A 9,801-nucleotide genomic window follows, 5' to 3' on the forward strand; every position below is an offset into this window, starting at 1 on the left:
GAGATCCCATCCTGATACAGGGAGAACATGCAACTCCACGTATAAAGGCTGCGCAAGCAAAATATGTGAAAAGATTTTAAAATGACTTGGTGAAAAATAAATATTGTTATAGCTAACTTCATTATCTGCACATTTACTCAGCTGGTTCTTCCTGCTCTTGTGCAATCACTCTGTCCTTGCCTCCTTTGCACTGACAATCATACACAAACACTTTACATTCAGCTAAACATAACAATATAATGTGATAATTATTGTAAGAGCAGGCTGGGAATCCATATTTGATATGAGTATAGCACACAGCTTGGTTATGTGAAATCATCGTCATGAATTTCTCGCCCACACTGTCATCCTCTCTCAGTCTTTGTGCTGTAACCCAAAAGTTAAATGTAACAGGGAAACACAACTTACAAATGAATAAAAGGCATAAACTGCTCCATTTCAATTTATAACAATATTCAGACTGAAAGCAGGGTGCTACTGAACATGAACTGACCAGGATCAGGATCGGTACTGTAAACAAGCAACAGAACAGAAATAGAAATGTTTTAACAAACTAAAATAACAAAGTACATCAGCTCATTTGCTGGTAATACCAGCAGACTAGTGGCTCAGAAAGCTAGAATTAGCTAATAATCTCTAATGATTTAGGCTACAACACCTCTGAGTGAGCGCACTGTAACATCATGACATCAGCAAGACTGCACAGTTTTCATTCTCTCCTGACTCCAAGTTGGCAAAATATAACATTAGAAGAATGTCAATGTCAGAAAATAATACTAACATACATTATCATTACTACTATTACTATAATATTATACTAATATATATAGTAAAGGGGAAGGTCTATACTAGACCTCAGACCCGCCCCTTTCCTGATGAGTGCCCTTTTCTTGAGGCATTTTTAATTTATTTATTTTTTTGTAATTTGTGTGTGCATGTGGAGTCCTGCCTTTGCCCCTCAACAGTATCATTTAACTGTTAATCATAATTTTGCTAAATAAAAGGACCTGGCTTGCATCAGTCACATGACCACCATTTACCAATGCTCACCCTCGACAGGAGAGTCCGCTGGTTACGAGCCGGACCAAACTCAGAAAGAGCACGTGCATTTTTTGCCACCTGGGCGGTACAACTACACGTTGGTAAGTTGTGTTGTGGCAACTGACGAATTGAAACAAATGAGCGTGCTGTGTGTGCAACAATCATTACCTGTCCTAGTCTGGTCATTAGCTGCCAGCTAACTGGGTAAGGGTGTCATGGGTCTGTAGCTCTGTCCACCGTTTTAGTGAACATATTTACCTTTAAAGTAAGTTACAGGGCTTTCCCTGCATTTCTGGAGGGCTTACATTTCACTAAAACTGATCTAACATGCATATCCACATAATTATGGATTTATATTTTATATTTATATATGTATTTTTTATTCTCATTACTTTATTATTATAGACTAGGAATAAATAATAAGAGAAGGATTCTGAATCAGCACCATGATGAAAACTTGTGGCCATAGTACTGTAAACACAGTATTCTGGAGAAGGTATAAAATGTCACTGCATGTGTCTGTCCCTCACCAGATGGATTAAAAAGGGCACAGGTAACAATGACACATGTACCAGTTGTTACATTGCAGAGGTATTCAAGTACAAAAACTATAATAAACACAATTGCAATCTTTTGGTTCTATAACATTTTTCTATCATTACTTTGTCATGGACTAGGTGCAAGACTTGTTAAGTGTAGACAATTAAATAATAGATTAATGCAATAGCAAATTATGCCTAGTTCTCAGATGGACAGCAAGTAGAGAGTGATAGATGAGATGAGGAGATGGAAGGAGGAAGAGAGGCGAAGAGTGAGTCACAGGCAGAGCCTAGTTTATTTCCCACAGTTCTTTTTATTCTTGCCTTATGATTTCAAGCACTGTCACCAATCTTTGCATTTTAATATTATCTCATAGCACTTGTTTAATAAGCTACCATCTCTCCTATGGACTTTTTAACATCTACAGTCTCAAAGCAATAGAGCCCTGTCTTCTAGCACTATCAGCAGCAGGAGCAGCAGCAACCCCTCAACAGCAACATTGTACCCCATCAGGTAAAACATAGACTAAAATAGTCATCGTTTTTTTTATATGGTGCATCCTTTCAGTTCATCCTCTGTACAGAATGCTTTATTCTGATTGGCTGGTTGCTTAATATGTAACGTGTATATAGACTATATAGACAAAAGTACTGGGCCACCCCTGTTTGCCCATGAAAACCCATTCCACGAAACTCCCAGCACACAGGTTTTGTGCTGATGTTAATGCCAGTACCATGGCTAGTTGCTTGATTTTATACACCTGTGTCAATGGGATTGAATTCAGACAGCTGTAGTCGAATACTGTTTCCATATAATTTAAGACAAGATATTGTAATATTATACACATGACAGCGTACATATTGACTGGAAAGCTGTACAAATAAAAGTGATTTGGCAGAAAATGAGGAGAAGCAGAATTTAGTGCTAAAGTTTTTTTTCCGGAAATTATCTGGTTAAAGGAAATTCTAGGTCCATTCATTACAGTCATTCTACATTCATTCTTCCTGTGACCAAAACATGTAAGTAACTGTCATCTGTGTTTGGTTAAAGAACCAGAGGGGGTGGTTGTAATTTAAATCATTTTGCAGCTGGTGGAATATTTGTCATGTGAGATGCACAGAAAATGCTTTGAGGCATCTGGAAACATTTTACTTTTTTCTGTTTATTTACTCAGGAAAACGGATGCTTCGTGAGTAGCTGTGAGTCGAGTATAATCATGCAAAAGCTTCACATATAAAACTATGTTCACATGTCACTGCACTTCTTGGTTTTCATGTCTCCCTCTGCGTGTCCTTTCAGCAGTATCTTTTTATATCTTGGCTCTGTTTTCTTGATGTGTTGCCATGAGTTTAGCACTCTGCAGTCTGTCAGACCTGAGTGACACGAGATTCCTTAAAGAGGAACCCCATGCCTCTCTGATCCCCATCTACCTGTCCTGCACAAAGGCCTGTCAAAAGAGGCCCATTGATCGGAGGGCAAATAGCCCTGTTCTGCCCATACAGTGGTGCGTAATCCCTCATATATTCAGGCCACTCATCCATTCCATCCTCGTCCTCCTCATCTTCATCATCATCTCCTTCCTTTTCCCAGAGCGATGTGGAGACATGCTGGTACACCCTGGTGTCCTCGCACTCCATCTCTCTGTGGTAAAAGTAGCTGAAGTTGGACACAATGACAGGCACAGGCAAAGAGATGGTGAGCACGCCAGCAATGGCACACATGGAGCCCACCAGCTTTCCCCCAACTGTCCCTGGGCACATATCGCCGTACCCGACTGTAGTCATGGTCACGACTGCCCACCAGAAAGCCTCTGGGATGCTTTTGAAGTTTGTTCCAGAACTGTCCACCTCAGCGAAGTAGACAGCGCTAGAAAAGATTATGACGCCGATGAAGAGGAAGAAGATGAGCAGCGCAAGCTCTCTCAGGCTGGCCTTCAGCGTCTGGCCCAGGATCTGGAGGCCCTTGGAGTGACGAGAGAGCTTGAAGATCCTGAAGACTCTCACTAACCTGATGATTCTGATGAGAGCCAGAGACACGGAGGGCTGCGTACCTTTGTCCTTTGCTAGCTCCGTGCCCACTGTGACAAAATAAGGCATGATGGCGAAGAAGTCTATGATGTTCATGATGTCTTTAAAAAAGTGCATCTTGTTGGGAGCGCTAATGAAGCGCATGATGAGTTCAAATGAGAACCAGCAGATGCAGATTGTCTCTACTATGAAGAATGGGTCCTGGAAGGCAGTGAATCCAGGTGAGACCAAGATGGTGTTGTTTGATATGTTGGGGTGAGGAGCGATGGAGTATTGCTGCAAGATAAATAAGGAAGTAGAAGAGATTAAACTCAAACATTAGATTAAAAGAAAAATCAAAGCATATAACCTGCACTGCCCAAAAGATTCAACTTATTTTCACACACTCGTTGGTTTGGAAGAAGAAATAGGAAAATAGAGAGAGAGGAAAGGTAGGGCAGTAGTAAACAGCTCCATGGAGATGATGTTTGCATGAATGTAAACAGAGAGAAATCAAGAAGGACAGAGTAAACATAAGGAGGAAAGTGAGAAGTAGTGATTATTATCAAAGTTTGTCCTCAGCACATTTGAAGTATGACATCTGTCAGAATCTTGTGAGATCTCTGATACGGTGCTAAAGTCTCTCTCCTCTCCATTTTCGCTCTCTTAGTTTTAATGCTTTTTTTTTTCTCTCACAGACTTTTATAAACCAGTTTCTCTATATTTAAACATAAAACATTCACCTCATGTGACTCAGGATTGTATTACAGCCACCTGACACTTTATTTAACCCAGCTGCTTTTTTTTTTCTGGGAACAAGGTGCAAGTTTGGAATAACTGTCTTTTAACAACTTATTTAAAGTTACTCTAAGCATTTGATGGCCTTGCAGTACATACTGTGCTCAACTCTATTTCCTATTTCCTGTTAATTAGATACACCTGGCTGAAAATGTCTGGTATAACAAGCCTGCAGTAAATCCTGCTTCCGTCAAGGTCACAATGTTCAGGCTTGGTTTTGATTCAGCTCTTTGTGGTGGGTTTGAACTGTATTCTGATAGATGTTTGGTTATCCACTAAAATAACCATTCAGCTCAACCAGCATCTCCCTAATTCCACATCAACCCAAACCAAACACTGTAACCTTGGCGACGGGAGAGTTTACTGCAGTCTGTTCGTCTTAAATTACATTATCTTTAGCTAGGTTGACCTAATAAACTGGAAACAGCATATGTTTCTTGTGTCCTCGTGTGTGCTGCTTTATATATACTTTGAACTGCCTGTGACATTTGCAAAGCAAATTCTAAACAGACACTGCTCAGATTAAGGTGAAATATACTAATGGCAGGTTGAATGATGTTAGTGTCCATCACTTAGATCCAGGCTGTCACATAAAACCAACAACATGCATGGTTCGAGATATTTTTGTTTGTAAGATTTTCCATCTCGTGAGTGACTTATAACTTGGAGATGGCTATGCATGTATGTTTATGTTGGCTTGCATTGTATCCGAGAGTATTGCAGGCTCTGATCACTTTAGTATGGAAGACAAATCTGCTGGTCAGTTAAGTGGCAGAGCAGGTTGTTCATCAGTTTCGGCTGCTTTGGTGGTAATGGGATGAACAACAGGTGCACTAGAGGGGCAACAATGAGAGAACCCCCAAAACAAGAATGGTTTGGGAGTTGTGATGGAGGCTACTGACAACTTTTCCACCTCTAATCTTTTCTGTTTCTTTTCATTAGTTTTGCATTTGGCTGTCTCCCAGAACAGTCTCAAGATCATGGATGAGATTCTAGCACAGGGCCCATTTGAAGATGTCAGGCCCTCATGCAGTTACTTTTGGAGAGCTGGACAGGGCAAAACCATAACCCATCAGTGGGACCAGTGTCTGCTCCTTTGTGCAAGGAGGAACAGGAGGAATGCTGCCAGACCCCTACAAAGTAATCTCCAACAGGCCACTGGTATAAATGTCTCTGACCAAACAATCAGTAACAGACTTTGTGAGGATGGCCTGAGGGCCTGACATCTTCAAATGGGCCCTGTGCTACTTCTCCACCAGTGGAGCCTGATTAGCATTTGCCATAGAATACCAGACATAACAGATCCACCACTGGAGTCTGGACATAATCTGGGTCTGCAAACAGAATGGCTGAAACAAAATGTTACAATGGACCAGTCAAAGTCCAGATGTCAACCTAATTAAAAATCTTGTGGCGAGCCCTTCAAAGAGCTGTGCATAAATGAATTCTTACGACCCGCAATGAAGTGAAGCAACTCTGTAAAGAAAGGGGGCCCAAATTCTTCAGAACTTTCATGGAATATTCATTTATTTTTCTATTTGTTAATTGTTTTGGCAGTTTTTGTCCTCCATACATCAACATATCTATCTCTGTTTACTGGAGTAACGAGGGAGTGGTGGTGGTGCTTTGGAAGCATGCACGTCTGCTACCTGAACCTCCACAATCCATCTCGTCTCCAGGCTGCCGGAGCACATGCGAGACAAATTTAATTTTGCCGTAGTCATCAGAAAAACCGATCCGTCTCCATCTTTTCCATGCCGTTTTCAGTGTGTAGCCTATGAGTCACTGTGTTTATTAATACGGGCTTTGGTTTATGTGTTGATGGGCTCTTTGGGGTGTCCTTCCTCTATATATAGCACCTTTAGATCTCCGAGGAGTAACCTGAGACAAGCTCATCTCCTTTCCTGCTTTTCATGCTGGCTTCTCTTCGTCTAAGTCCTTCCACTCTCTAGTGCTTCTTCCTACTTTTAAAGCATCCACTTCATTTGAATTAATCAACTAATAAGTAAAACTCTCAAGCCGCTTTACCTGCTCTCTTTTATCCCTCATATTTTTCCACTGGTGGTTTAACTGCTCTCCTCATCTCGTACTTCTTTCCTCTCAGTCTAACTGGATCAGATTAAGTGGCAACTCCAAAATAATTTCAGCAGATAGTCTCCTTTACTTTCTTTCTTTCCTCAGCCTTTGCTTTCCTCTCCATTTTTCACTCAGTGTTGCTTCAGGAGATAAAAACATTTTCATCTTGTGCTGCAAAGTGACATCTGTCTGCACTTCTTGTGCTTATTTTTTCACCTCATCACTTTCCTGCAGTGTTACGCTGTGTTCTCTAAGCACCCTGTCGTCAGCCTACTCCCTCACTCATGCGGTTATTGCAACTGACATAACTTTCCTTGTGCAGCCCTGTGAATACCGGTTTTGTAGATATGAGCATCCTCACCTCCCTACGCTCCTTTTCATTTCTGAACTCAGGCAGGGTCTCCAGGCAGAAGATGAGAATGGAGACCACAATGACCATGACACTGATGATGGCGATGATCCGGGCTCCGCTGGAAGATTCCGGATACTCAAACAGCATCCAGATTTGCTGCTGCCACTTTTTTTCAGGTAGAGGTCTTTCCTCCTCTTTGGCGAAGCCTTCATCCTCTTTGAAGTGGTCGATGATCTCCTCTCCGAGCTCGTAGAACCGCAGCTCCTCCAAGAACATGTCCAGGGGGATGTTGGCGGGCCTCCGCAGCCTCCCACCTGACTGATAGAAGTAGAGGATGGCGTCAAAGCAGATGCGGTTTCTGTCCAAGAAGACTTCATTCCGCAGAGGGTCGAAGTAGCGAATTCGACGCTGGGGGTCACCCAACAGGGAGTCTGGGAACTGAGCAAGGGTGCGCAGCTGGGTCTCATAACGCATCCCTGACACGTTGATGGCCAGACGCTCCGTCAGAGCCCACTGACACCGCCGGCGGTTCTCCCTTCTGGGATGCGCTCTCGGCTCCTTGCTGCTCTCTTTCTCCAACTTGTTCTGCTTGTTTTTGGCCTGCTTATCTTCATCACTGACCTCCTCGGATTTTTGTTTATCTTTCGTCTCACCTCCACCTCTATCTGTACCTCCCCCCTTATGATTGTCCATGTCTCAGCCTGGAATAGTTCCTTTTTAAAAGGAAAAGAAAAAAAAGTACTTTTTGCTGCTTCTTTGTTCTGCAAGAAGAAAAATGTAAGTTACCCTGACAAGTTCACTTCAACAACCTTTACAGATAGTTACAACATCTTAATAACTGTGTATAAAAGGTGTATAAAAAATCAACTGTACATTGTAAGTATACATGAGTAAAAATTTATGAGTTGATTATTTTACCAAATGTCTTCATTTTTTACATATTTTTCTACTGTTAGACTTTAATGTAACACCAGAAAATGTTACACCTGTACAAGCTTCCCTGAACTGACTTCTAGGTTAAATCAAAATGGATTTTAAGATGATTTCATCTGTCTATAATCCATAGACGTCAGAGAAACTGCTGTCAGCTCCACTTTTCTTAAAACATGCTATATAGTGTGTTTGTTTAGATTGATTTCATACTGCATGCACAAATTCCAAGACATGCTGTTAGCGTAAACCCACCTTAGTTGAGCTCCTCCTTTCACCTGCCCTACTGGCAGCTAACGCTTCAGGCTAATGCTTCAAACCCCAGGCGAGTGACCATGACTCTCCTGCTGTTCCTTCACCTCCATGTGCCTTCTGGGCCGACCCATCATCACACCATCCAGGCAACCCCTCCTGATTCTCCCTTGAGTCACATTTAGGAGGTGAGGGGAGGAGATAGAGGGAGCTTCTTCAGGGGCTGCTGTGGTGTTAATCTGCCACCCTGGGTAAAGTTAAAATTGTTAAGCTTGTTTGTAGGTCACTCACTGTCTGCGCTTGCACCCTTACGCTGTCTCTCGCTCTCAGCATGGGAAATGCTGTTAGGCGGAAATTCAATCTTGGACTTGCTCCTTTTCCAAGAGCACGCTGCCTATTCGCCCACTTTTTCTGACCCCAACAAGCCTCCTCGCTCAAAAATGTCAACCTCTTACAACCCTCAGTCTGTCTTAAACATGCTGTGCATTCTTACATACACTTGTAGCCTGATCTGTACCTGAACTAAGAAGTTTAAAAAGGAGAATAAAAAATTAAATAAGGGAGCAGTGTTTGCACTGATGAACATGATTTACACTCTAGAATCATACCACAAACATTTGGTTGGTATTTATTTTTTTTCCCTCTTTTGCTGTTACAGCTTAGCTATAAATTAAAACTTGCAGGTTACTGTGGTTTGTGCAGAATTATCCACAAATTGGATCAGAGCAGTGATAAATCTGTCATGAAATGTGCCCACACCATTACTCACTTTATGTTAAATATAACATATAATATATTTCTGTGGTTATTTTAGACATCTTAAATTATACACCAAAACATCTCCGAGTCTCTGGGTCTGTGTGCAGGAAGACTTTTCTGAAATGTACTGTTGCCTTCAAATACTTCAAGTAATTTACAGCTTTTAAGTGTTTATTTTCACAGAGGGTTTGTAAAGTTTGCTCTTTGCATTAAAAATCTCCAAATCAAATTTTGATACTTTGAAGTTGAGTAGCTGGTGTAGAGGATTGTAGGTCTGAATGTGTGGGAAAACCTGCTGGCTTGTTTACTGCAAGCTGCAGCTGAAGGCGCTTGGAGATCCTGGTATTTTTGGCTCACTTTATTAAACTGTGTGAGATGTGCTGAATCCTTTACTGGCATAGTGAGTGGTATGGTAGCATGCAAGCTATGCTCTGTATAAAAAAAACATAGATGTAGCTTCCAGGTCTGAAAAGTGAAGCAAATGTGAAGCAGTGTGCCTTAAACTGTATTCTTTGTAATGGCCAGCAGGGGGCTGACGCCACAGGTTGCAGAAAGAAGCCCAATTTAAAAATAATTTGTGAGTTGATGAGTTTATGGCCTCACTTCATTTTAAGTTACTAAAGCACTTTCTTCCTTAAAATTATTATTATTATTATTATTATTATTATTATTATTATTATTATTATTATTATTATTAATAAGAAGAAGAAGAAGAAGAAGAATCCCTGAAAAAATCAGGAAGTTTAATGATTTCCGAATGGGTTTTTTTTTTTAAACACAAAATGTTTTGCCATGTAAAATGAGGAAATTAGATTAAAGTTCATTTCAGCTTCTACCTTATCCACATGTTTTAAGTCACATGCCCTTCCTGAGCCAACTTCAAAGGTTTAGTGTCTCTGATTTTTTTTTTTTTTTTTTTTTTTACCTCCAATCGACCCAGCACCCTTTCACATGAATACGTTGACCAGTGAGGCGTGAAAATGAAGAAATGAAATAATTACGTTTAATATTAAGTATACAAAAAGGAATACTTTTAACAAAAGGCCA

General features: G+C 41.0%; 1 protein-coding gene across 2 annotated transcripts; it reads right to left on the bottom strand.

Moving 5' to 3' along the window:
* Positions 1 to 1,886: 1,886 nt before the first annotated feature.
* Positions 1,887 to 8,320, bottom strand: kcna7 (potassium voltage-gated channel, shaker-related subfamily, member 7). 2 transcript variants are annotated; one of them, XM_085272069.1, is made up of 3 exons: positions 7,999 to 8,320; positions 6,823 to 7,526; positions 1,887 to 3,884 (listed from the first exon to the last, which is right to left on the bottom strand). In XM_085272069.1, exons 2-3 carry the CDS (start codon positions 7,504 to 7,506, stop codon positions 2,949 to 2,951), a joined length of 1,620 nt encoding a protein of 539 aa, XP_085128195.1. In that variant the 5' UTR covers positions 7,507 to 7,526; positions 7,999 to 8,320; the 3' UTR covers positions 1,887 to 2,948. The 2 variants fall into 2 exon arrangements, with proteins under 2 accessions (XP_085128195.1, XP_085128194.1); XM_085272068.1 differs by having other exon boundaries at positions 6,823 to 7,574.
* Positions 8,321 to 9,801: the final 1,481 nt, after the last annotated feature.

The sequence above is a fragment of the Mchenga conophoros genome, linkage group LG4 (genome assembly GCF_057382185.1).
Source record: "Mchenga conophoros isolate Kocher_MC1m ecotype Shallow Benthic linkage group LG4, M_conophoros_male_GT1.1, whole genome shotgun sequence".
NCBI lineage: Eukaryota > Metazoa > Chordata > Actinopteri > Cichliformes > Cichlidae > Mchenga > Mchenga conophoros.

Coding starts and splice junctions, on each gene's coding strand:
- kcna7 (XM_085272069.1), bottom strand. CDS start 7,506: ATGGACAATCATAAGGGGGGAGGTACAGATAGAGGTGGAGGTGAGACG. Junction 3,885..6,822: donor ATGAAAAGGAGCGTAGGGAG/GTGAGGATGCTC, acceptor TTTATCTTGCAG/CAATACTCCATCGCTCCTCA.